This window comes from Meriones unguiculatus, chromosome 1 (genome assembly GCF_030254825.1).
Source record: "Meriones unguiculatus strain TT.TT164.6M chromosome 1, Bangor_MerUng_6.1, whole genome shotgun sequence".
Lineage (NCBI taxonomy): Eukaryota > Metazoa > Chordata > Mammalia > Rodentia > Muridae > Meriones > Meriones unguiculatus.
Window position 1 is genome coordinate 193,292,949 of NC_083349.1, and position 25,511 is coordinate 193,318,459.

The 25,511-nt window shown below is 50.5% G+C and overlaps 2 protein-coding genes across 2 annotated transcripts in view; one reads left to right on the top strand and one right to left on the bottom strand.

Annotated features, from left to right (window-relative positions):
* The first annotated feature begins 1,330 nt into the window (after positions 1 to 1,330).
* LOC110554825 (cholesterol side-chain cleavage enzyme, mitochondrial) lies at positions 1,331 to 15,290 on the top strand. The gene is made up of 9 exons (XM_021647695.2): positions 1,331 to 1,707; positions 4,712 to 4,867; positions 6,806 to 7,005; positions 7,896 to 8,099; positions 9,528 to 9,685; positions 13,171 to 13,337; positions 13,612 to 13,690; positions 14,154 to 14,351; positions 14,931 to 15,290. Exons 1-9 carry the CDS (start codon positions 1,373 to 1,375, stop codon positions 15,084 to 15,086), a joined length of 1,653 nt encoding a protein of 550 aa, XP_021503370.1. The 5' UTR covers positions 1,331 to 1,372; the 3' UTR covers positions 15,087 to 15,290.
* Positions 15,291 to 16,623: 1,333 nt separating this feature from the next.
* Ccdc33 (coiled-coil domain containing 33) overlaps positions 16,624 to 25,511 on the bottom strand; it is a 92,399-nt gene continuing 83,511 nt past the window's right edge. Inside the window, 10 exon segments of the mRNA XM_060374823.1 lie at positions 16,624 to 16,812; positions 17,872 to 17,985; positions 18,358 to 18,444; positions 19,085 to 19,142; positions 19,144 to 19,289; positions 19,645 to 19,811; positions 20,703 to 20,796; positions 20,886 to 21,017; positions 21,194 to 21,285; positions 21,560 to 21,722. Coding sequence (XP_060230806.1) covers positions 16,702 to 16,812; positions 17,872 to 17,985; positions 18,358 to 18,444; positions 19,085 to 19,142; positions 19,144 to 19,289; positions 19,645 to 19,811; positions 20,703 to 20,796; positions 20,886 to 21,017; positions 21,194 to 21,285; positions 21,560 to 21,722 — 1,164 coding nt within the window. The 3' untranslated portion in view covers positions 16,624 to 16,701.

A 25,511-nucleotide genomic window follows, 5' to 3' on the forward strand; every position in this document is an offset into this window, starting at 1 on the left:
AGACTGACCTCAAATTTATAACCTAGGATGACTGTGAACCTCCAGACAACTATACCTAATGCCTCCTGAATTTTCTTCAGAGTCAAGGTGGACTGCCCTCTGCCCACAGTGACAACCCACTCTCCTCACAGTACCAAAGGAGGGCAAAAACTGTGCAAAAGTTTAGTTTGGGTTTAAAAACTCAATGAGTTGGGGTTTTCTTTTTATAGACACCCTGTTTTTCATAAGAAAAATAATCTGTTAGAAAAAACTCAAAAATCTTTTTTAGCATTTTCATGGAATAACACTCAATAAAATGAAGCAAACAAACTGACAAGAGCTAGGCATGATGAGCATGCCTTCAGTCCCAGCACTCAGAGGAAGACGCAGAGAGGCAGGCAGATCTCTTATAAGTTTGAGGCTAGCCTGGTCTACATAACAAGTTCCAGGCTAGCCAGAGCCACGCAGTGAGACTCTATTTAAGTCAATGACAAGAGTGTATGTAGCCCGTGAGTTCTGACATATATGAGCTTTAGCTAAAGAAAGAACATGTGGGGCTGGGTGTGTTAGAGCATACATACCTGAAATCTCAGGTCTTTGGGAGCAAGAGAAAGCTAGGCTGCCTAAGCTAGCAACAGAATAAGATCCTGTTTTCAAAGCAAAAGAAGAAAGAGCATACATATAATCCCAGGACTCAGGACACTGAGGCAGGAGAATCTTAAGGACAAAATGAAAATAATAATAGCAATACTTGCTTGTCAGTACATTTTCAAAAGCACATGGAGTATGTTTTGTTTGTCAAGGATAAAAAGTAGAACTTTAAGAATTAGGGAACTGTACAAGATCAGTTAATGAACAACCATTTGTAAGTCCTGGGTCCACGAGAAAGATGTCTGCCGTTCTACAACTGGCCCGGTGGTCAGCCCCTCCTGACCTGAGATCTCAGGCTATCTCTCATCTTAGAGGATATTTGTCAGCACCTAGACTCCACCTAGGGCCCAGCAGACTGCCTTGCTCATGTAAAGTCGCAGGCAAGAGAAACCCAGCTACTGCAGAGTCACAGAGTGCCAGGAGCTGAGGTGGGGACCCAGGCAGGGTGGGGACCTGGCCATTAGTCAGGAGATCCAAACCTCTCTCTTCCCCTGAAGGTGGAGATAGTAAACTTACCTTTTAGGGCATCTGGAGGGTAGTGGTCTTGGTGACCCAATGGTGGACACTAAGGTCAGGGGCCTGAAGCCTTCTGGCCGTGTTTGGCTAGCTTGACCCCAGACCTTTCTGACAGAAAGTGGGAAAGTTCCTTCTCTGAGTTTGGGAGGGGCTGTGTGGGCCCAGCCCTCTGGAGGAGGAGGGGGAAGGTCATTGCTCCATCAACTTCTCTCTTAGCCTTGAGCTGATGGTTATAAGTGTGGCTCTGGAGGTTTGGGGCAGAGGCACTTGCACAGCAAGAAGTGGCCGTGGTGGGGACAGTATGCTGGCCAAAGGACTCTCCCTTCGCTCAGTGCTGATCAAAGGCTGCCAACCTTTCCTAAGCCCTACCTGGCAGGATCCAGTGCTGGCTGCTGGAAAGGGAGCTGCTATCTCCACTAACAGTCCTCGTCCCTTTAATGAGATTCCTTCCCCCGGTGACAATGGTTGGCTAAACCTGTACCACTTCTGGAGGGGGAATGGCACACACAGAATCCATTACCACCACTTGCAGAATTTCCAGAAGTATGGCCCCATCTACAGGTAAGCTTGGCAGGGGGTGGAGGTAGGCATGGTGGGAGGCACAGGGCTCCAGGCAGTCTGCTCACTGTTCCTGTCTGCCTTCCACTTTCATTTCTTCCAGGCTGGGGGTGGTGGTAAGAGAAGCATAGACCCTCCCGTTTCTGGCTCCAAGACTTTAGCTTTCTACTTTCACAATTCCTGGTGGGAAGGGGTGTGAGCAAACAGTGCCCTCCCCCCTTCATCCATTAGCCTCTAGCCCCCCTAAAATTCAAGTGTGCTGTTTCTGCCTTTCAGGGGAGGGAAAGGAGGCTTCCATACCCTGACTACTGGCTAGGTCCTGACCTAGGTCCCCACCCTGCAGCAGGGCCAACCATAGCTTTAGGCTCTGCAGTAGGTTTGCTTCCTAAGCATCTTCTAGGAACAATGACCTTGCGGTCCTTGGCTTCTGAAATCTCAGGGTCTGTGGTCTGTCCTAGCCTAACAGTGCTTTGGGTCAAAACTCTGTGGTCTACTTGTGGGCTTTGCTTTAGGAGCTGCTTCAAGAGATGGAAGGTGCTGCAGCTGGGAGGGAGTGCTGAGGGCAGTTCATTTTATCTTAAAGGACAGGTCCTTAACGGTGCTCTCAAGCTGTTCAGTCAAAGCACCCTGTTCTGTTTCCTCGGTCACTTTCATGGAGTGTTGTGCTGTGTCCTTTGAAGTTGCTGTTATTACCCCCCACCCCCATTTCCTGGAAAGAAAGGGACCTACCAAGGTCATAGACCATCAGTACTGGGAATTTGGTTGTGCCACACCTTGCTCCAGAGTCAGGGTAATGTTGTTCATTTATAGCCTAGAAGGTAGCAATCTGAATAAAAGAAGGATTTAGAGCACAGCCCTCATGCCCTCCTCCCCATACTATGAAGGCTCTTTGCAGTCTTTAGAGAGCAGTTGAGAAAACTAATGACTAATTGAAATTACATCCGTCCTTAACTTGCATGGTGCTTGATACCACTAATAATATGGCTGCTTTATGTGTCATGAGGAGTCCTTTCCCCAACGCACTGAAATAGTTTTCCTCTCCTCTCTCTAAGACAATTTAAAATAATAGCACAGTAGTCCTCGGTATGGAGAGCTGTGTTTTGAAGACAGACTTTAAAGTGAGCGTTGGGCCTCACTGCCCTTAGCTTCAGTGTTTTGATGACCATCTATCTTTCAGGCCTTCTGTTGATGTCAGGTTATTGCCTTTGGCTCAAGTCTCAGAAGTGAGATAGATGACCCTGAAAGCATTTCAAGGACTTTCAGGCTGCATCAGATGTAGTTGGACAGTGGAAGCTGGAAAAACACGGAAGGAGAGGTTTCTAGAGGTCATGAACAAGCCAAGGAAGACCATGGCTTGTGAAGGTGGCCCTGGCCTTAGGCTCCGTGACTGAAGCAGTGATCTCCAAGAGGGGGATGAAGGAGAGGGAGGGAGGAAAGTAGGAGAGAGGAAGAAGGGAGAGACTTGAAAGAAGGTGTTGAAATGATAAAGAGAGAATGAGCTAGAGATAGGATAGAGGACAGAGAGATGGAAGGACAGAGCTAGAAAGAAAGAGGGGGAGGGGAGGGAGAGGTAGTAAGAGAGGAAGAACAGCTACAGAGAAGGAAGGAGAGAGAAAGAAAGAGGGAGAAAGAGGAGGGAGGAAGGGGAAAGGAGGGGTTGTCAGGAAGGGAGAGGACAGAGAGAGCACAGCTGACTTGTGTCTTATGTTCATATGATATTCGTTTTCTTAAAATCTATATTCGGTGGCTCTTCCTTAGGCAAAAGGCGGGTGTGACAAGAGGGAGACTCACGGGCTTTTGTAGCAGTTAGTTGCTTCTGTGTGGTGTGGACTTTCACACATGAGTGCATTGCCTTGAAGCTCTGGGGGTCAGACTCTGCCAACAAGCTACGCTGGCTTCTGCTGGGGTCACTGTCCTCACCTTTTACAACAATGCTCTCCTCTAGTCACTGAGTCATCCTTTTTCATGTCTCTGTTAGAATCTGTTTTTATTTTATTTTTTTCATCCCAGCACTCAGGAGGCAGAGGCAGGTAGATTTTCATGAGTTCAAGGCCAGCCTGATCTACAGAGTGAGCTCCAGGGCTACACAGAGAAACCCTGTTTTTGAAGAAAATAATCTGTTTTTCTTAGAAGAACATCTGGTCATATGTACAATTGTATGACATTGGAGGCTGTTTGCAAAATTCTCCGTGGGCCCTATCACCTGTCAGCTTCATCCATACTTGGGGCTTGATTTTTTTTTTTTTTAAACTGCAGTTTCACTTAAAGATTCAGTTTAAATTTATTTATTTATTTACTTTACATCTAGATCATAGCCCCCTCCCTCCTCTCTTCCTGTCCTACCTTAGTTTAAATTTTTAATTAGGTGTGCCTGTGTGTCTGTGGGAGGAGATGCACATGCAAGTACAGTTGCCTTCAGAGGCCAGGAGAGAGTCTTAGGTCCCCTAGAACTATCCAATATGACTGCTGGGAACTGAGCAAGAACAGTACCCTGACCATTCCCCAGCCCTGCAGTTTTACTCTAACAGAAGGGCGCCACCTGACTCCTGGGGCAGGGTGACTACTCTGAATTACAATTCTCCAATGGCCTGCTGGCCTGGAACATAGGAGATGCAGGGACATTCACTGCAGGGAGGTGTGGAAGTGTGCCACGGCTCCAAGCCCATCAGGGTAAGAAGATCCAGCATAGAATTGACGTGATTATAAATGGAAGGTTTGGGGTGGGGGTGGGGCTGGTCCTGGAATATGCTTCATGATGCAGGATAGCATCCATGAAGCTGTCCCTCAGAATGAGTCCCAATGGTCATAGGTACATGTGTCATGTTTGGCTCTTCAGCACCTCCACGAGACAGATGTCACCTCCATCTCTATTCCACAGATGAAACTGAGGCTCCATGAAGTGAAGGTCCCCAGCCGGAAAGCTGTGGACCAGCTGTGTGGGAAGGGCTGGCTGCCCAGGGTTTTCATGGCTGCCTTGCGGCAACATCAGCTTCTCTTGTCTTTCCAGGGAGAAGCTTGGCAACATAGAGTCTGTCTATCTCGTGGACCCTAAGGATGCAGCGCTGCTCTTTTCATCCGAGGGTCCCAACCCGGAGCGATACCTTGTGCCCCCCTGGGTCGCCTATCATCAGTATTATCAGAGACCTATTGGGGTCCTGTTTAAGTGAGTCCTGAACCTTGTGTGTGTGCAGGGTGTTGGAGGGAGGTGGGGAGAGAGTGGCTCTTCTCAGTTTCCTACCCCATAAGGCAAATGATGGTGATGATGACAGTGATAATGGCGATGATAGGGACCTGAACTGCCTACTTCCAGGGAAATGTCAGGCTGAAGTTCTTCATGAACAGTGAAGACTTTGCAAAGTTCTCCTAATTGATTTAACTATGAAGTGGCACTTTACCAAGCACCTGCCGAATACCAGGCCTTGTGCCAGATGTTGGCGGTACAATGGCAAATAAAGTGGGGTCCTGACAGCCCAAAGGAGCCACAAGAAACAGCAAAATCTGTCATTGAAGTGTAGACACTGTTTTCTACCAAATTTCTCACTGAAATTTTTGTTTATATTTATATTTTTGTTGATTCGAGGTGGGGTCTCTCTACATGGTCTAGAACTTCCTAGAAGTTGCTATTAGACCAGGCTCACAGACATCGGCCTGCCTCTACCCTCCTTAAAGACTAAAGACGCATGCCACCACACCCAGCATCACTGAAAAATTTAAATGTGACTAGATCAAGGGTTGACAAGGCCCTGGAGCAACAGGAGCTCTCTGGGGTAACTGGTGCTCTTGTCCACGGTGGCGGGAGCACAGCCAGGCCTCTGTGTGGACAGTGTTTGCACGCTATCTCCCCAGCCTGACTATTCCGAGGACTATGGAGGCTGTGATTCACATAGTGTTTCTAACTTTAAGGACATATGCCACAGAATATTTCCTCCCAGGGGACAGGGACATAGGACTGTTTCTCCCGTTTATGGTAGAGAAATCAGGAAGCCTCCTAGATGTCTTACATGAGAGGATGGTGAACGAGAGAAAGGTTTCATGTAGCAGTCACAGTGTACAGACTTGGGTCCGCAACGGAACTGCTCTGAACTGTAAAACCGAGTGGCGAAGGTGTGCACCCCAAAATCTGACAGGTATTGTAAAACATGGAACTAGACAATGTACAGTCATTTCAATAAAACTGGACACAACAAGGGGGCAAGGGATTCAGGCTAGCGTGTCTTCCCAGGGGCGAGGATGTCTATGGGAGAACAAGGTAAGCTGGGACCATGAGTTTACAGCATTCTCTGCCCCAAACTGTAAACTTTTCTTTAAGAAGTTTTTATTCTTACCATTTTATTTACGTGTGTATGTCTGTGTGAGCAAACGCCATGTGTACCGAGGGCTCCTTGGAGGCGAGAAGAGCATCAAATCCTCTGGAGTGAGTGGTTGTGAGTTGCCCTACAGGGGTGCTGGGTACTGAACGTGGCTCCTCTGCAAGAGCAGTGAGCCATCTTGCCAGCACAACCACGTTCTTAAAACAAACAAACTCCCCCAATTACAAAAAGAGCTTGGCCGCCTGGCTCAGGTCTTCAGGCTCAGTGGTAAATGCCTTTATCTGCTGAGACTTTTTTTGCTGTTCCTAAATTTGGGGTTTTAGTTAAATGACTCCGAGTAGCTGAGAGCCCCAACACAGTGAGTACTAGGACACTTTGGAGGAGGAAAGGTCAGTCACCTCCAACTGTGTGGGAAGGAGAAAGAAGATGAAAAGGAGCCCTCGGTGGCAAAGCTGGGCAAAGCTGGGGGAATGTCGCGAGGCAGGCTTAGGGGGGCCCACGTAGAGTTACCTCAAGGGCAAGAAGTGGTCCTGGTGATGTGTTCCATTTCCTGGTGGCGAGTGCTGGTGGCGTCGGCAGCCAGAGCGGACGGCAATCGAGGTTTTGTTCTCTGTTACCATCTTTCTTCCATTCTCCTCTCCTAGGCCAGGCAAGGCAGGGGTGGAGTAGGAGACAAAAGCAAATCTGGGGAGGAGGGGAGGCAGTGATGCCACAGACTCTGGAGGCTGAGCCAGTCCCTCTGTGTCAGGTCTGGGGTCCGTGACCACGAGGTGGGACCTGTGTTTCCCCAGGAGTTCGGATGCCTGGAAGAAAGACCGAGTCGTCCTAAACCAGGAGGTGATGGCGCCTGAAGCCCTCAAGAACTTTGTGCCACTGCTGGAAGGTGTAGCTCAGGACTTTATCAAAGTTTTGGACAGACGCATCAAGCAGCAAAACTCTGGGAACTTCTCAGGGGACATCAGTGATGACCTTTTCCGCTTTGCCTTTGAGTGTAAGGATCTTGCACTTGGCTGGCAGGAGCGGGGAGGGGGGAGACGGGGGGCGGGGCGGGGAGCCGGCGTTCACCCTCTTACCTGGAGACCCAGGCCCCACAGCTGTGTTGATTAGCTTCTTGGACACACTCTGCACTGTCAGCCGCCCAGGGGGTAGCCAGGTCCCTCTCATCCGACATTCATGTTGTGGGGGTCCCCAAAACATAGCTCCTCCATGCCACCATCCTCCAAAAGCCAGAGCTTGGCCTGGTCCTTCATGCTTCAAGTCTCCCTCTCCGAGACTGAAGTTGGGCAGGAGAAGGGAGGCTGGCTGGCTTGAGCTGACCTGGCCATTGAGGGACACCTAGAAATTACCCATGCTGGGTAAGGACGTTAGGCAGCAGAGACCAGGGGATGGCGTGTACATATGCTTAGTGATGAGGCGATGCTTGAAGAAGTTCTGGGGCACCCTGGGTTTCATAGGAAATTTAAATTCTTGACTTGGGAGGTGAGAAAACTTGAAGGTTGTTGTAATCTTTTAGTCCTATCCACATTGAGCCCTGGGTAACTGGAAGACTGATACACCAAGATCCCAGCCCATGGGTAATGTTCTGAATCCAGGCAATTACAAAGGAAAATCCCTCTTGGACAGCCCCGTTGGCTCAGGTGGAGTCCGTGCTTCCCACAAAACATCCTTTTCAGGGTCTCCCCTACATATCTCTGGGGGACCTAGCCAGAAGGGCAGCTTCTTCCACCCGTTGGGGCTCAGGTCTCAGTTTCTTTGCTGGAGGGAACTAAGGATGAGGGAGAGCTCCTGTGTGTGGTGGGCTTGGGGGAGATGATTCTGGGAGCCGAGGCTTTCAGATCTCCAGGCTGGAAAGGGGTCCTCAGCCTCAGCCTCCCACCGCAGCCATCACCAGTGTCGTGTTTGGGGAGCGCCTGGGGATGCTGGAGGAGGTCGTGGACCCCGAGTCCCAGAAGTTCGTTGACGCTGTCTATCAGATGTTCCACACCAGTGTCCCCATGCTCAACCTGCCCCCAGAGCTCTTTCGACTCTTCAGAACCAAGACCTGGAAGGACCATGCAGCCGCCTGGGATGTGATTTTCAATAAAGGTGAGCACTCCTCCGGCGGGACTCAGGAGGTGGGCGACCAAGCAGAGCGCGTGTCCACGTGGATGCCTGCCCTCTGGCTGCTGCTTTAGTCCAAGATCAGCCAATGGACGTTAGCGAGCTTACTACGGGAGAAAGCCCCTGGTGAGCAGGGGTGTTCGCAGGGCTGCAGGCCGACTGTTGGAGATGAGTCCTCACCCCCCGCCCCCGAGAAGCGGAAGAAAGATGTTCATGGTGCTCCTTAAAAGAGCTCATGACGAGGAGCTGGAGAGATGGCTCAGCAGTTAAGGACACTTACTGCTCTTACAGGGGACCCGGTTTGAATTCCAGGACTCACAGCAGGAGAATTACAACTGCCTGTAACTTTAGCTCCAGGGGGTTTAATGTACTCTTCTAGCCTCTGCAGGCACCTACACTTACACACACACACACACACACACACACACACACACACACACACTCACACACACACTACACAATACACTTAATTTGAAAAATAAATCCTTTTTAGAAAGGTGCTCATTATCTATAGAGTTGAGGGTTAGTGTCTGAACCATGGTTGTCTGTGCAACAGGGAGCTTGGGGAGAGGGCCAGGAGGTACCAGAAGGTAAGGTTGATGGACAAAGCTGACTGGAGTGAGCTGGAATCTAATGTCCCGTTGGCCATCAATAGCTAGGTAAGCTTGGGCAACCATTTCTGCTCAGTTGCTAAAGTGTTTGTTTTGCAAGTGTGAAGGGCTGAGTTCCATTCCCAGAACTCACATTAACTCATAGTGGTGCTTGCTTGTAATCCCAGTGCTGGGGAGGCTGAGACATGTGGGTTCCTGGGGTTCACTGGCCAGCTGCCCTGGACTACTTGGTGAGCTCCAGGCCAATGAGAGGCCCCACCTCAAAGAAACAAGGTGAATGGTACCTGAGGTACAGAGGCTGAGGTTGTGTCTTACCTCTCTCTATATTTGTCTGTTTCCCTCTTTCTCTCTCTCTCTCCCTCATACACACATACAAACTGTGGGGATGATCAAGAATTAAATGACAAGGACTGGAGAACTATCTAAGTTGTTAAGAGCACTGGCTGCTCTTCCATAGGACCCTGGTTCAGTTCCTAATCTACATGGTGACTCACAACTGTCTGTAACTCCAGTCCCAGGCAATCCAATACCCTCCTCTGGCTTCATGGACATTGTACACACGTGGTGCACAAACACACCCACAGGCAAAACATTAATACACATAAATTAAAATGAAAAGTTTAAAGAAAGGAATTAAATGACAAAACAGATATTAAGGAGTTAGTACAAAATAGAGGCTTAGTGAAGTGGCTGCCTACCAAGCAGGGACTCGGGTCTTGACACCCCTTCCCCATAAAGACTGATGACCCTCCCACCAGCCCAGCTGCAGGGGACCTCACTCTGTTATCCCCCTGCTTCACAGCTGATCAATACACCCAGAACTTCTACTGGGACTTACGGCAGAAGCGAGACTTCAGCAAGTACCCTGGTGTCCTTTACAGCCTCCTGGGGGGCAACAAGCTGCCTTTCAAGAACATCCAGGCCAACATTACAGAGATGCTGGCAGGAGGGGTGGACACGGTGAGTGCTGTGGGGCCCAGCATGAGCCCGCTTGTCCCCACGTGCTGTGTTGTCTGAAGCTGTTCAAGGCGAGGGGCTGGGCACTCCTGTATGATGTTTCTCTCTCTTGGTGCGGGGCTCTAAAGAGTGGTCTCCTAGGAGGGTGGGACCAAAGTTCTGCCAGAAACAAAATACTATTTACCACCCATAGGGCAAGATCTGAGACTGATGCATTTGGGAGAAAGAAAGGAATAACTTAGGTTTCGTTCCTGCATAGAATTTTGATTGGTTTTGAGATGGAGGGCTTATGTAGCCCAGGGTGGCTTTGAACTTACTACGTGGTCAGGATGGCCTTCAACTCCTCGTTCTTCAGTGTCCACTCCCTGGATTTAGGAATTACAGGGATGCTACCACCATATTTGATTCTTTAAAAAATTTGCTTTTATCTATTTTTTTTTTTAATGTGTATGAGTGTGTGTATGAGTGTTCTGCCTGCAGAAATGTGTGTGTACTATGTGAGCGCTTGGTGCCTGGGGAGGCCAGAAGATGGTATCAGATCCCTGGAACTGGCAATACAATTGCGAGCGACCATCTGGGTGCTAAGAATTGAACCCAACTTCTCTGGAGGAGGAGGCAGTGCTCTTAACTGCTGAGCCAAATCTGAGACTGCATGCATGCTAGACAAGCACTCTACCAGCTGAGCTGCCTTTTTAGACCCTTTGTATGGCTTTGGGCTGTTGTTTTGGACAAGGTTTCACTCTAGAGTGCAAGTGGGCCTGGAGTCACTTCACGGCTCAGACTGGATTTGAAGTCACACCAGTCCTCCTGTCCTGGAGCACTTCCAAGTGCTAGAATTACGGTGTCCTCGGTCCAGAGACAGGCCTCTTGGGAGTTTAAGGCACAATAATGGATTAGTTATTAGCTTCAACAACAGACATTTGTTTTCTCACAGTTTGAATTTGGAATCATTATCAAGGTGTGAGCAGGGCTGACTCATTCTGAGGCATGAAGGTGGCCATCTTCCTCATGTCTGCATGTGGGCTTCCCTCTGTGTGCTATCCTGACTCATTCTGAGGCATGAAGGTGGCCATCTTCCTCATGTCTGCATGTGGGCTTCCCTCTGTGTGCTATCCTGACTCATTCTGAGGCATGAAGGTGGCCATCTTCCTCATGTCTGCATGTGGGCTTCCCTCCATGTGCTATCCTGACTTCTTCCTCTTTAGGGCATGGTGACTGGGCTAGAGCTCACCAACGCCCCTCTTTACCCCATAGTTTCCTTAGAGGGTGCATCCAAATGTTGTCACTTTTTAAGAGCTGGGGTGGCTGGGCAGTTGGTGGTGTGCACCTTTAGTTCTAGCACTCAGGAGGCAGAGGCAGGTGAATCTCTGAGTTGGAGGCCAGCCTCATCTACAGAATGAGTTCCAGGACAGCCAGGGCTACACAGAGAAACCCTGTCTCAAAAAACCCACAAAAACACAACAAAAATGAAGTCACGTGAGTTTGGGGATGGAGGCAGGGGTATTAACATGTCTGTCACATGTTGCAGGGCTAGATGGAAGAGGCATGTACAGCTATTGACCACTGGGAGTTTCTAAAGGAGAATTGTCACTTGTGTGTGGGGGGATGTGTGTGGGGGTATTTGGTGTTGGTCATGCGATTCCTCCCAGGGAGGCAGTTTGTTTTAATTCCAATTGTGGTAACTGGGGTGGGGCAAGCCCACCATGAGGTGATTGGCTTATAAGATTCTGTTCTTGGAATCTCAGCACCATCTAAGTTCCTCTTATCTTGGTGTCTTCAGCCTAGGAAGAAAGGAGATAGAGCAGGCAAACGAGGCTAATCAGCCCTGCGCACCAGCTTTTACAGAGGTTTAAGTGATCAGATGATGTTTTTCAACAGAGTTGAGCAAGAATCTGATTCAGAGTGGAAGGTTGTAAAGAGGCAGTGATGTGGATGTAGACAGTAAGGCTCAGGTTCTGGGTGGATTCTCCAGCCTTCCTTAAAAGATGCCAAACTTTGATCTGTGTTTTGTTACTTATTGGGCAACTTAAGAGTCTGTGCTCGTAGTGACAACGAACATGAAGGCCCTGTGACAATATGAGGTATATTGCTATCATCTTTTCTTTTTGGATGAAACCGTGGTACAGAGCTTAAGGAACTTGGCTGAGGCACATAGCCAGTAGAGCGGAATGGACTATCTTGTTTGATATCTCAGGGGCCTACTCTGTGGCTACTTGGAGGCTCTGAGGTAAATACGCATGTGATGGATGTTTTCAGGGAGTTTGTATTTGCCTTCTGGGTAGGTAAAGGAATGGTAAGAGGAAGAGGAACTGCCTTGGGGATGATCTCCAGTGTCTGCAGCTCTGTGTAGCTAGGGTGTGGGTCATGCGTTGAAGAGGTTGTAGGAGAGAGGTGAGGGTGGCCACAGGCAGGTGTCTCTGGGTCAGGCTGGAGTCTTCTGCTCATCGTCTGGAGGCTCTGAGGAGCTAGGACTTTAGGCCAAGAAGTAACGATGTTTTTTCACTTTTGTATTTGCTGGGAAGAAAGAAGTGTTTATGTTTAAGCCTCTTGGACAGAAAAATGATCCTTGACAACATGTCTGCAATCCATGGAGGAAGGGCCTCCTGACTTGGGCCTCACACAGACTTAGTCTACTGACTTGGATGAGTCCGGAACTGGAACTGTGGTGCTTGCGGAGGGTCACTGATGCCTCCAGTGGAGGACCAAGACCTGCAATCGTGGGCTCGTGTTGACATTACTTCGTAAATCTCAGCACATCTTTTGCACCAGCTGCAGCAAAGATCGAGACCTGTGGTCAGGTTTCAGGACAGTTGAGTCTTACCTTCAGCTCTGCTGCTGCGGCAAATGCTGACGTTTAGATTGCTATAGGTGAGCTGTCCTTGAACTCTGTAGACCAGGCTGGCCTTGAACCCAGAGACCTACCTTCCTCTGCCTCCTGAGTGCTGAGATTAAAGGTCTGTGCCAGCAACATGGGTGGGCAAGCCTTACAGAGGTATAAATGTGGTTTTTGGAAGACTCTGGAGGAGGACAGTCTATTTGCTAGGAGATAAGTCAGAGCTGGTGACATGCAGGATGAAGACAGACAAATCCTGCTCTCACTATCCCTTCCCAGGCATTAGCTATTGTTTGAGGCAGTGTATCAGGTAGCCCAGGCCAGCCTTGAACTTGTGTAGCTGAGGATGCTCTTGAAGTTCTGAATGCTCCTGCCTCCCAAATGCACCAACACCAGTTTATATGATACTGGGGATTGAATTGAGGGTCTTTTGCATGTCAGGCAAGCCCTCTACAAATGGACTACATCACAAGCTCCCTTTCTGGACACCCAGAAAACCTTTCTGAACATTGACCTTTCAAAGGTGTTGCAAATGGTCTTGGATATGGGGGTTGAGAGTAAAGGAGAGAGAGGATCTTTAATGTGAGTCATAGGCACTGAGGTGCCTTGAAGTAACAGGCCTTCTTGGCTTTCACAATCCATGTTTCTCCACTAGACCTCCATGACCCTGCAGTGGAACCTTTATGAGATGGCACACAATTTGAAGGTACAGGAGATGCTGCGGGCAGAGGTTCTGGCTGCCAGGCGCCAGGCTCAGGGAGACATGGCCAAGATGGTGCAGTTGGTCCCACTCCTCAAAGCCAGCATCAAGGAGACACTGAGGCAAGTCCAGTATACCTATACCTCCTCACGCCCAAGCCCTGGAGAAGGGCTCCAAGGATGGGCTAGTGGAGGAGATTAGAATCAGGAAGCGAGAAGTTTGGAAGGGACAAGTAGGGCATGGGAGAGAGAGCTAGAACTGGGCTCTGCCTTAGTTTTTCCCTGGGGCGTTGGAGTGGGGGGCTGAAATTCCAGGCTGGTGTGGGAGTCAGGGTGAAGGCTATGGCCTGGCTCCAGGATCTGAGACCATCTATCTCTGAGGGTTATCTTTCTGTAGACTCCACCCCATCTCCGTGACCTTGCAGAGGTATCTCGTGAATGACCTGGTGATTCGTGACTACAGGATTCCTGCCAAGGTAGGACTCAGAGCTGTGCCAGTCAGATGGCAGAGGAGAGGGAGCAGGCTTCAGTTGCAGGCAGATGGTAACGCAGGCTTCTATCTAAGAAAGGCTTAGATGCTGGGGCATGGGTGGAGTTTGTGTGAACAGTAGTGGTGGTGGGCATGGTGGATGATGAATTCTGGAGTCCAGGATCAGGAGGCTAGCATGACTGGTCTTTCTGGATTGAGGGTGAAGCAAGGGTTAAGAAAAGTATAGGAAAACCTTATGGGTTATCTCTAGCATTGTGTCTTCATCAGGACTCATGGAGGGGCAGGGCCCTTGTTTGAAGCTACACAGAGGGCAGAAGGCCATGCCTGGTCCTATCTTCGGTAGCTGGACAGCCAGACTTGAGAGCAGGGATGTGAGGAAGCTGGGGCTGGAGTTGTACTCAGGACTGTGGGAAGTTGGAGCTGCTCAAACCTTGTCTCCTTGCTCCTAGATGTTGGTGCAGGTGGCTCTCTATGCCATGGGCCGAGAACCCAGCTTCTTTATCAATCCAAACAAGTTTGACCCAACTCGTTGGCTGGAAAAAAGCAAAAATGCCACCCACTTCCGGCACTTGGGCTTTGGCTGGGGTGTTCGACAGTGTTTGGGCCGGCGGATTGCGGAGCTGGAGATGACCATCTTACTTATCAATGTGAGTAAGGCTCTGGGACATGTCAGCACCCTGGGATTTCCCTGGCCCCAGTGATGTCACTGACCTTCCTCCTTCCATCCCAGAATCCAAGGAGTACAGGGACAGGGCTCATTAGTTTCCTGTAACTCTTAGCTGCCTTCTCCTTTGGGCTAATTCACTTACTACTCATTGACATACCCTGAGCGTCTATCTGTCCCTACTCTGGAGGTGAGATGGGAGAGGTTGCTATAGACTGGTTAAGGTCAAAGGCTAAATCCACGGAACAGAGCACGCAGGGCCCATTTAGACACGCTCAAGGCTAAATCCACGGAACAGAGCACGCAGGGCCCATCTAGACACGCTGAGAGACTAAATAGTTTGTGGCATGTTCTTTTTAGATCATACTCAACAGATTGACCCTGCACCTAAAGGTGTTGTGTGCGTGTGTGTGTGTGTGTGTGTGTGTGTATGTGTGTGTGTGTGTGTGTGTGTGTGAGAGAGAGAGAGAGAGAGAGAGAGAAAGAAAGAGAGAGAGACCAGGAGAGTCAAATCCTCCTTTCCATTTCCTAAGCATTCCTCCTCCTCCTCCTCCTTTTTCAGGTGCTGGAGAACTTCAGAATTGAAGTCCAAAATCTCAGTGATGTGGGGACCAAGTTCAATCTAATTCTGATGCCTGAGAAGCCCATCTTCTTCAACTTCCAGCCTCTCAAGAAGGACCTGGGGCCAGACATAATGACACAGGGTGACGCTGTCTGAACTGCAGGCTGGAGTCACATGGGAAGGTGGCTCAGTGTGGGTGTTTTTTTAGGGTGTGTGCGCCTCTATCTCCAGAAACAGCTGTTCATTTTGGGTGGTTTTCAGCACTTTGTGGGTACCTACCTAGGTTAGCTGGGCCCTCCCTTCCTTCATCCTCTCTCCCTCTTTACTTACCCAGAAGAGTAATAAACAGATGAACTCTGAGGAATGTTTTCTATCTCTGTCAGACTTCTAAGACATTTATTGTCCCCATGGAGATACATCCTGATCCCTGGTCAACTGTGGGATGAGGGGCATGTAGGGAAATGGGAAGCAGTCTTCTAGCTCAACTGTGGCTGCCTTCAGCAGGTCAGGAGCTAGCAGAATCTACTCTAAGATCCCCGGGGGGGTGTCTTAATGAAGTACCGTTGGGCCAGGAACCATGAAAATGGACCCAAGGAACTCTGCCGTGGCAGAGGGGCCTGAGCGATGTGGGTGATCCCTGTCCTGGGAGGAACTGCACGCAAGGTGAGGCTGGGGTGGGGTTCTTCTTGGCTGACCACAGTAGGAGCTCCTTTAGCAGTTGTAAGGATTTTCTTCTCTGCCTTGAGCATGGCATGGCTGAGGCCTGTGGTGAAATATGCTGGTAAAAGGCTGATGTGAGATGGAGCTGGAAGACAGCAGGCCTACAGGCCCCCTACCTTCTGCCTACCTTTCCTGGGGCATGTTCCATGTCTATTTTCATGCTACAAGGAGACATATTCTAAGAACCCAGGATGGTGTGTAGATCAAAATCTGTCCCAGGCCAGGTCTGTCAAGTTATGCCATGAGCATGTGTCAGATCCTTGCTGGCTCCTGGCTCCCAAGTCTAAGTCCTGAAAATAGGTGTCGGGGCTAGGCCAACTCAGAACAGAGGCCAAGCTGGCTTGGCCCTTGCTGGTGAGATTGCAGTTTCTGGGTCTACTTTTGAGTCCTTTGCTTCTTGCTAGTTTAGGACTCTCCTCCCATGTCTTTGTCTTTCACGCTCTTTCTTTCCTCTCAGAACTGTCAGTGCTGGAAAGGGCCACCTTGCTCAGGCAGACAGCTCTGCATGGGGTGGATGAAGAATCTAGAGTTCGGAGAGATTTCTAGTCACCGAGAGTCATCGAGGATGCTCATACCCAGAACCCAGGCCAGCCAGGGCCCCAACCCTCATGACTTTCTGCCTCTGACTGCATTTGTTCATCATATCACTAGTTCTTCCAGCCATGCGATATTTGAGTGGTGTCATAGAAAGAGACTCTGAAGACCAAAGCCTGAGTTAAAGGCTATCAGACATGAAAGGTGTTGGGAGTTGACAGGAAACATGGCCTCTCTCTTGTCTTACACAGAGCTCGGCTTCAGACACCATATTTCCAGTGTCCATGGTCCTCAACACTCTCTGGGGATCATCACTGCTTTCCAGGTCAGACAGCCTCAGAGAGCCCAGAACCCAAGCTGAATATAAAAAGAACAGCTGGTCCACTGCCAGCTGCCCTCTCCAGGAAGGAGACAAATGCTTAGTAATTTATAGCATTTATTAAAGACATATTTGGGGGAGGATGACTCCCCAGCACATGGGGAAGGAGACCTGTCCCAGGCTCAGGGCCTCTCGAGGTTAGAGGTCTAGGTCTGGGAGTTTGGGAGTCTGTTTAAGCTTCAAGTCTGAGTAGGGCAGTGAGGGTTCCAGTTTGGCGGGCCTCTGGAGATCCGTGGCCGCTCCAGCATTCTGAGACATACAAAGTAGGGCAGATGAGCCATCCCCATTCCCAGGGCACATTGCCTCAGGGTATCATGCCTGGCAGGCCATGCTTCTGAGGATCCAAAACCCAGGAGGCTGTGATTTCTGAATAGCTTTGTTTTATCACTGCAGGTGGTAGATGTCTGGTTTCTCTGGGTCCCTAGGGCTAGATGAGCTTGCAGAAGTAGCCCTGGGTTCCCTGGAAGGCCCTCATCCTTTAGGTTCTGCCTATGGGTGGTAGAGCCTTGGCAGCAAGCAAAGTACTGTTAGCTTGAGGGTAGGAGAGTCAGGACCTTTTATTGTAGGGCGTGAAGTCCCCAGGGCTGGCCTCGTGGGGGGGACAGCTATGGATGGTCTATTTGTTCCTGGGATGTAGGCGATGCAAATCTATTAAGGCAGCTAACCACTCCTTTAATCCCAGCACTTGGGAGGCAGAGGCAGGCAGATCTCTCTGAGTTCAAGGCCAGCCTGGTCCACCACCCCTGGCTGCCAATTTCTAGTGCAATAGATTTCTCTATTTAGCTGCCTTTTAAAAAAATTGGTTTTTCAGCTGGGTACGGTAGTGCATGTCTGTAATCCCAGCACTCAGGGAAGCAGGGGCAGGTGGATCTCTGTGAGGTTAAGGCCAGCCTAGTCTACAAAAGCAAGTCCAGGACAACCAAGGCTACACAGAGAAACCCTGTCTTGAAAAACCAAAAGAAGAAGAAGAACAACAACAAAAAGAAATTGGGTGGGAAGAGGCACGTATCCATGTGTGATGCCAGAGTAGAGCCAGAGATTCTAGTAATGCTTGTGTAAGCCCTTTCTCATCCACAGTGATCTCATCCCGGAAGTTCACCACAACGGATAGGAAAGGAGACATATGGCAGACATTCCTATTCCTTCAGATGCGTCACTTGAGTATCCGCTTTGCTCACAGTAGGACCTCAACTCAAGACTGCTGATACTTAGCTTAGGACCTATCCCCCAAGACTTTTGGGGCCCAGTGATTTGGGGGTGGGATGGCTTCTAGCCTATCACCTAGATCTTCTCTGCCAGGTCACTCACAGGCTGATCTGTGATGATGGGGTTTGGCAGGTTTCCAAAGCCGTGTTGTTGCTCCTGAAGCCGTATGGCCAAGTTTTGCTTCTCTCGTGCCCAGCGGCGAGCTGAGTCCTCCAGCTGTAGAATGGAAAGGGGCAGTTGGAACACCAGCACTCGGCAGGGGTCCTCCCCCTGAGCTAGAACAGAGTTTGGGCCTGTCCTCTAGGAAAAGGCAAAGCTCAGGCAGCAGCAGAGGTGAGGGCCAAACGGCCTGAGACACAGCTGGATCTTCACTACAGTCCTTATGGGGTCCACACTCTGACCTGCGTCCACACAGGGCTTTGAATCTGTTCACGGGGCTGACCTGGTCACGTGCTGAGCCCTAATTCTGTAGTCCGACATTGAGCATTGACCCTACTTGCATGCTAAGCCTTGTCCCTGGTCATAGGCTGTGCATAGGCTGAACAGTGAGCCTGTCCCGGCCGGATCAACCCCAGCCATCTTACTTACCTGGTTTTCCAGGGACAAGATCCGACTTTGAGCTTGTTCTAGCTTGGCCAGGAGGTTAAACTTGTCTGAAGTACCACCAAGGAGATCCTGTGGAAGCAGACAGTCATGTAAGGCCCTTCCTGGGAGCTGAGGCTGTGAGAGCTGAGGAGACAAGTGTACTGCAAGGAAAACCAGGCAGGGTGGAGTTCAAATTCAGCTGCAGATACAAAGCCTCACTTCCGGGTCAGGGCCTTTTCCTTAAGATCTTCACAGGGCTGGAGGCACGCTTTTTCCCTGTGTTGTTTCCCACTCAGATTCGAAGAATCTAACATTAAAAAAATTCTTTTCTTTTTGGTGGGATCACATATAGTCCAGGCTGGTCTTGAACTCACTATGTTGTGAGACCTTGACTTCTGACCCTCTTGCCTCCATCTCCTGCGTGCTGGCATTACAGGCATGTGTAGGTTTATGAAGTGCTGGGGACCGAACACAGGGCTTGATATAAACAAGCCCTCTGTCAGCTGAGCCACACCCCCAGCTCACACTGGAAGCTTTAACATAGCAGCTGCTTATGCAAGATGCAGTAATGAGTCCCTTTCCCTACCCAGAATGTGGTTGAGCTGGAAGTCTGTTAGCAGAGGGAAGGCTCACCAAAACACAGGATGCCCTTCTCTCACACTTTATCTGGCTGCCTATGCGTTGGGACATCCCAAACAGAACTCATTTCCTGGGATGAAGAGACACTCACCCGTGCCCTCGTGCCACCATAACTCCAAGTATTGACTTTGAGTTTGAATACAGCAGGTTACCTGAAGCAGCATGGCAGTGGAGCAGTCCCCCAGGACACCCACCTGTGCTGGCAGGGTCTCTGTGCACCTGGAGTGTCCTGGGCCATTTGTGTCTTGTAGACTCTCTGCCAAGTCTCCACCTGCTCCCAGCTCCCTGGGATCCACCTGGGATGGAGAAACAGGCTCTCCAGGGCTGCAGCAATCCCAGAAGGCTCTGAGAGTCCCATGGTGGGAGGGTGTCCAGGTGGGAGCAAGCCAGGTGACAGGTGGAATCAGGGTTCGGGGCAAGGGTGAGCTAGAGCTTTGCTCTCTCCCAGGATGCCAGATGAAGGTTAGACTTTCACCTTAGGAATGCAAGTGCAAGGACCAAGTATAAATGTTCTTAGAGGCATTGGGTTCCAGGAAGCCGAGATTCTTGGCTGAATCTTTAACTTGGCCCGTGCTGGGGATGATCGTGGGGTGAGTACCTGCTGACCAGTACCGGCAAGGCTCAAGCTAGGCCCATGCCAGCAGCTCTTACCGGCAGGGCCTGCTGCTGCAGGATGATGGGGGCTGGCTGCTGGCGGTTCTTTTCCAGCTCTGCCCGCAGCCTCGTGTTTTCTGCCAGCAGCATGGAGTAAAGATCAACAGCCACGTTCTCTCCTGTGGGGCCCAGGTGAATGCCAGAGGCTGTGAACACGGGGAAGGCTGTGAACATGGCCACAAGTGCTTATGAGATGAGCTTTTGTTGCTTCTATGTCCTATTTGCTCTAGCATTTTGCGCCGTTCTGCTCCCAAGCTATCAGTGGAGTCAGGTCCACGTCCCTCAGGCTGTCATCCCCGGCTGTTTAGAATCCTACTTTGTTGTTTTCCCCGCACCTCTCCCTACTCATCTGTCCTTGTATCTGTCTCTCTGGCCACTCTCTGGTCCTTTGACCTGGTTGTCACCCTACATAGACTCTAGGCGACTTAAGGTTCCCTAAGACTTTCCTTGTTTTAGAAAGACTTTCAGACACCCAGTGCCTAACCATCAATGGCCCAGGGCTAGGCATACAGAGTGTGCCCCCACATGACCAGAGAGATGATCGGACCTGATAAAGTGTTATCTTGTTCCTTTCTGCTTACCAGAGCCATATTTGATTGGCAGTTGTGGATGTCTGTGGGTTACACCAATGGGGAAAATAAACTGATACCATCAGTTTAGTTTTGTCTGTTTGCTTTGTGGAGGCAGAATAGAAAAGATGCCAAGTGGTGAGGAAGCTAAGGACTTGGGGACTGCTGCCTATGAGGTCGTCCACATGGGAAGTCTTTCTCTGTGCCTGTGGTTCATGGGGCCTCAACCCTAGAGGTTGAAGTCTCTTTCTACCTGTCTTGTGTCCTAAGAGGCTTCCTGGGAGAAGGAGAGCTCTGAGCACCTTGGAAGCTCTTAGTACCTGAGAGAAGAGAGGAGTCATGCTACCCTGGGCATCTCTCTCCAGCTCACAGACAAAATAGAGCATTGGCCCTTCTCTGAAAGCTCTCGTGAAGTTGGGGGGAGGGCAGGGCGAGACAAAAGCTGGAAAATCACTTATTCTGATCTACACTGGGGAGCAGACCCACCCACATTGGGCTTCTCCTGTGGCCTGTTTGATGGGGCTGGCTCCTTCCTCTCCCGGAGCCTTTCTTCCAATATCTGCTCCATCTTCTCAATCACCTGGTGACAGAGACCAAGACTGGGCTGGCCTGAGAGCACCACACCCTCCAGGCTGCTGCTCTTCCTCCACAGCTTGCCCCGGCACCTGCCTTTTCCTGGTGCCTCACAGTGTCCTCCAGGGCCTTCATCTTCTGCAGCTTGTCCTGGTACCTCCGTATCTGTGCAGCCTGTGGCTGCTGGGCCTGGCACAGAAGCAGCAACTCCTTCTCACGATCATTCTTCTGCAGGGTGGAAGTGAGTGGGTGCCTGGGAGTTGCCCCAGCCACAAGGGCACATGTGGGATCCTGCGGAACCCTGCACTGGCCGGCTTCCCTCCCGCTCTGTGCTCTCTGCTCTGGGCACCTCTCGGGACTATGCCCGGAGGCCCTGCCCCTCTGCCTGTCAAGCCCTGGCTTACCCGAATCAGCTCGTTCTGCAGGTGCTGCACCCTGTCTCGCAGCCTCTTCATATCCAGTTCACTCAGCAGTAGGTTCTGCTTCATGGACTCGGCTGGGGTGGGAAGACGCTGGCTCAAGAGTAGGTAGAGGCAGGGGCACTCCAGCTCTGGGGCTCCACCCAGGGTTTTCCGTTTCCCTCCCTAAGCCATTGCAGCTGGGCAGGTTGTACAAGTGTGTCTACAGTGGGAGGGGTGGGAGAAGTAGGGGGCTCCTGATGCAGGACACACATCTGGAGAAAGCTCCCTACCACCCTGACAGTGAACAGGGAGAGCCCTGGGCTGTGCTCAGCCCAGAGCCTGGCCCCCAGCAGGTCTCCAAAGGCTTACCCAGGTTCTCCTCCTCAGCTCTGCTCTGCTCTTCTTCTATGCTCTGCTGTGTCAGCTGGCTCCTCAGCATGCGGTTCTCCTCCTCCAGGATGTTGGCCTGCTTCCTCAGTGCTAGGATGTCCTCTGCCATCTTCTGCATGGCCCGCCGGTAATTGTTCATCTCCTATAATCCCAGAATCCTCAGCTGAACCCTTACCTGATCCCCCAGCCCCAGGATCCCACTCTACATTTGCACCCACAGCGAGCCACTCCCGAGAGCCACGGTTCCAGGTTCTGAGTAAACCATATCTACTTCTTCACTTTCTCTTACCTGCTCCCTCTTCTCACCCAACTCCTTCCCAGGAGGAGCCTCTTAGACTGCCTACCAAAGCCACTTGGGGGCTGATCTACCATCAGCTTCCCAAACAGCCCAGCATCCAAGAAGAGACACCAAGTAGACCCTGAAGACTCAGGTAAGGTCTCAAGGTCAAAGTCAGGATCCAGATATCAGGTGGGGGAGGTGCAGAGGATGGGGACAGGAAGCCAACTTAGGTCTGGAAGGGCACTAATCATAGTGTTGATGTGCCCTTGGCTTCCCCCACATCCCAGGCCTCCTACTAAGTGCTTTAAATGCTTGTCTCCACTCAACCCCCCAAAACCCTATGATATAGGTATCACTCTCACTTTATAGAGGAGGAAACTGAGGACAAGCCCCAGAGAGGCTAGCAACTTACTCAGTGACAAGAGTAATGAGTAGTAAAATCAGGGTCTGAAATTCAAGCCTTTTGGCGCTTGGGTCTATTATTGTTATTTGTTTGTTTGTTTTGAGACACAAAACAAAACTAAGTCTGTCCATATATGCACAAGGCAACCAAGCCAAATGTATGTACAAATTTACATGTGTGCCTGTGTGGGTACATGTGTGTGCTCAGCCTTGGGTGTCAACCTCAGGAATGAGATCCACTCCTTGAAATAGGGCAATTTCTCATTGGCCTGGAGCACATCTATTAGTCTAAATTGGTTGGGCAGTGAGTCCCATGGGTCTTCCTGTCTTTATTTCCCTCATGCTAAGATTGCAAACACCCAAATCTCCATGCCTGGCATTTACATTGGTTCTGGGCATCAAACAAGAGATTCTGCACTTGCAGGGAAATCACTTTACCTACTAAGCCATATCTTGAGCCCTGAATTTTCTTGTCAATCAAATTCTGTACTGTTATTACAAGTTCCAAGCAGGCCATATCTTAAGACTCTCCTATCTATCAATCTGTCTATCTGCCTATCTATTTGTCTATCTATCTGCCTATCTATCTATCTATCTATCTATCTATCTATCTATCTATCTATCTATCTATCTATCTATCTTTCTATCTGATCCAAGATACAAGTCAGAAAGGTCCTGGAAGGGAAACAATCAGAGTAGGGCCTGGGAGGGAACAGGGAGGAGGTAAATGAGCTCTCTGAGTTGCCTGTGGACTTCCAGGCTGTAGAAGCCTTGCTCTTGTGGGTGGGCCCCACAGGCCTGGCTCTTAGGCCTCAGAAAGCACTACTCTATATCTAACTCTCCCCCGGTCTCCTTCTGCCTAGGGGGATCAGGCTATATCCCAGCTATAGCCTCCCACCTGCTGCCTGGTGGGGCACAGCTTGTAGGAGAGGGGGTCTCCAGCCAGCAGGAACGCACCGGACACCACTTGTTATCTGCCACTGCTGTCTAGCTTTCTGGCTATAGTCCCTCTGACTGGTGCCAGTGTTGGCTCTATCTCCCTAGCATCTGCTGTGGCTTTCCCAGCTATGTGCCCATCTGGTATCCTCCAACAGACCCTGCACAAGGACTAGACCACACACACACACACACACACACACACTTTGGAGTCAGGGACATGTGTGGAGCTTGGGACCTCCTGGAGGCCCACGTGTTGCTGTGAGCTCAAGTTGGGCTGTGCGCGTGTCGAGGGAGACGCCATTCCCAGTCCGTCTCACTCCTGTTTCAATGGCTGTTCTACCCCACAGACCCTTCCCCTTTCTTTCTTACCACCCAGGGCTTGCTGGCTCCTCTCCACTGGGTGGTCTTCACTTCACGGCACAGCCCATGACTGACTGGATCTAGAGTCCAGACCTCAGCCAGAGGAAGCTTCTGCCATTTCAACAGAGGAGAATCATCTCCTGTCCTTCCCTAGCCTGCCTCAACTTCTTATCATCCTGTCCTGATTACAACAGCCCCAAAGCAGACTATTAGCTTGCAGGGTTATTGCCTTGACCCATACACATTCCCATGTCCACAGATACATGTTCAAGGAAACACATCCAAGGATGCTCAGTGCAGACAGTCTGAACACTATGACTTCCCTAGTGTCTGGTCTGGTTATAAGGAATGTCTTAGAATTACTCATCCCTATACAGAAAGAATGCCACGCTGTTGTGAAATGAAGAGAGCTTGTGGGACGGTAACACAGTCCTGACCTTGACTGGGAAGGGATGCAGACATGCACGTGGAAGGAATTCTGGAGGGTCAAGAGGCTGCCAGCCCCTTGACCCATCCTGTAGGCTCTGGTCAGCCCACTTCTCATTCAGGGGATTATCCTTCTTAAGGTCCCACTGTTACCTGTCTCTGTAGTTCTGCAGTGTGGGGGAATTAAGCATTGCTCTGCCACTTATACCATCCCCCACAGATGAAGAAAACAGAGACCATGACAAAGAAGGAAAGAAGAGAGGGAGGGGTTGGCTTCTGGTGTGGCGGCCCCCTGCCTCAGCCAGCAGGTCCTTCTGGAGGAGGATCAGTGGATCCCAGGGACTCCACCCCTTGAAGACAAGCCCTGTCTTCCTTCCCAGCCGCTTAGCTCAGCCTTGTCTGTTCACCCTGGGAGTGGAGTTTCCCTAGGGGGACAGCGTGGGCTCCTGGCTCATCCTCTCTACTCTGGCCAGTGCTCTGTTTCTGTGGGGACTTCAGTGGCCCCATTTGTATGGTCAAGTAGCACAGCTGGGCCTGAGGGACCACAAGGTTTAAGCTGGTAGCCCTGATCTCTGGCCACAGTCTGCAGCTAGGCTGCCCTCAGGGCCACGTCCTGCGTCACGTCCCGGCCTTGAAAACACACAGGACACCATGTTCCAGATTGTCTTTATGGTCCTGCTCTCTTGTTGCTTCCTGGGGGAGGGGCAGGCATGTCCTCAGAGGCCATTACTCAAATGCCACTGTGCCTGACCCTGAGGACCCCTTGCACCCTGCTCATCCACTGATACTCCCCACTATGGCCCTGACCCTCAGAGCCTGCCAGGGTGAGAAATGAGAGCACCAGGCTCTAATTTCCCCACTGCCCAGGAATATTGGCAGACTTTATTGAAGCCATGCCACCTCATGGGCTCAGGAACCAGGGTGGCTGTCTCTAGGGAATGGATGGGAAATCAGCCCCCTAGTGTGACAGGAGGACAGTAGGAAAGTTAGCCCTGGCCCTGGCACTAGAGTGCCTGGCGATAGTAACTCCCTTACCCAACTCACTTTAAGACACTTCAAAAATATTATTCCAGAATGGCCCTGGGCTCTAGGCCCAGAAATTCTGCTTACATGACGAGTCCCAGTTTACTGGACTGAGGCCCATTTCCACCAAGGAGGAAGGTGGGGATTCTCTGACGAAAGCCCAAGGAAGATGCTCAGACCCCAGTCAGTGCTTATGGCAAAGTCTGAAGCATATCACCCAGTGATTTCCAAACACACCCCTGGTAACCACCAATTTATATAGTCAGAACAGCCCTTGTAGCAGGACAGTGCAGAAGGGGAAACTGAGGCTGGAAGTGGTGTGCCTGGAAATGGTCACAGAGCTTGTGCCTAAAGCAAGGCTTGCCGAGTGCCACTATGTACAGGTCTGGGCCACACGGGACCTTGACCAGAGCTAAGCTAGACAGTCCTTGTTCACAGTGGTCCACTCTACATCCAGGGGGTGGTGGACACTTCCTGTGTCTGTGGCAGAAGAGGCTTCCA

Bases quoted from the DNA above. Each gene is read 5' to 3' on its own strand.
- LOC110554825 (XM_021647695.2), top strand. From the start codon at position 1,373: ATGGTTATAAGTGTGGCTCTGGAGGTTTGGGGCAGAGGCACTTGCACA. The intron at 1,708-4,711 runs GTAAGCTTGGCA...TTGTCTTTCCAG, and splicing joins AAGTATGGCCCCATCTACAG to GGAGAAGCTTGGCAACATAG. The intron at 4,868-6,805 runs GTGAGTCCTGAA...GTGTTTCCCCAG, and splicing joins CCTATTGGGGTCCTGTTTAA to GAGTTCGGATGCCTGGAAGA.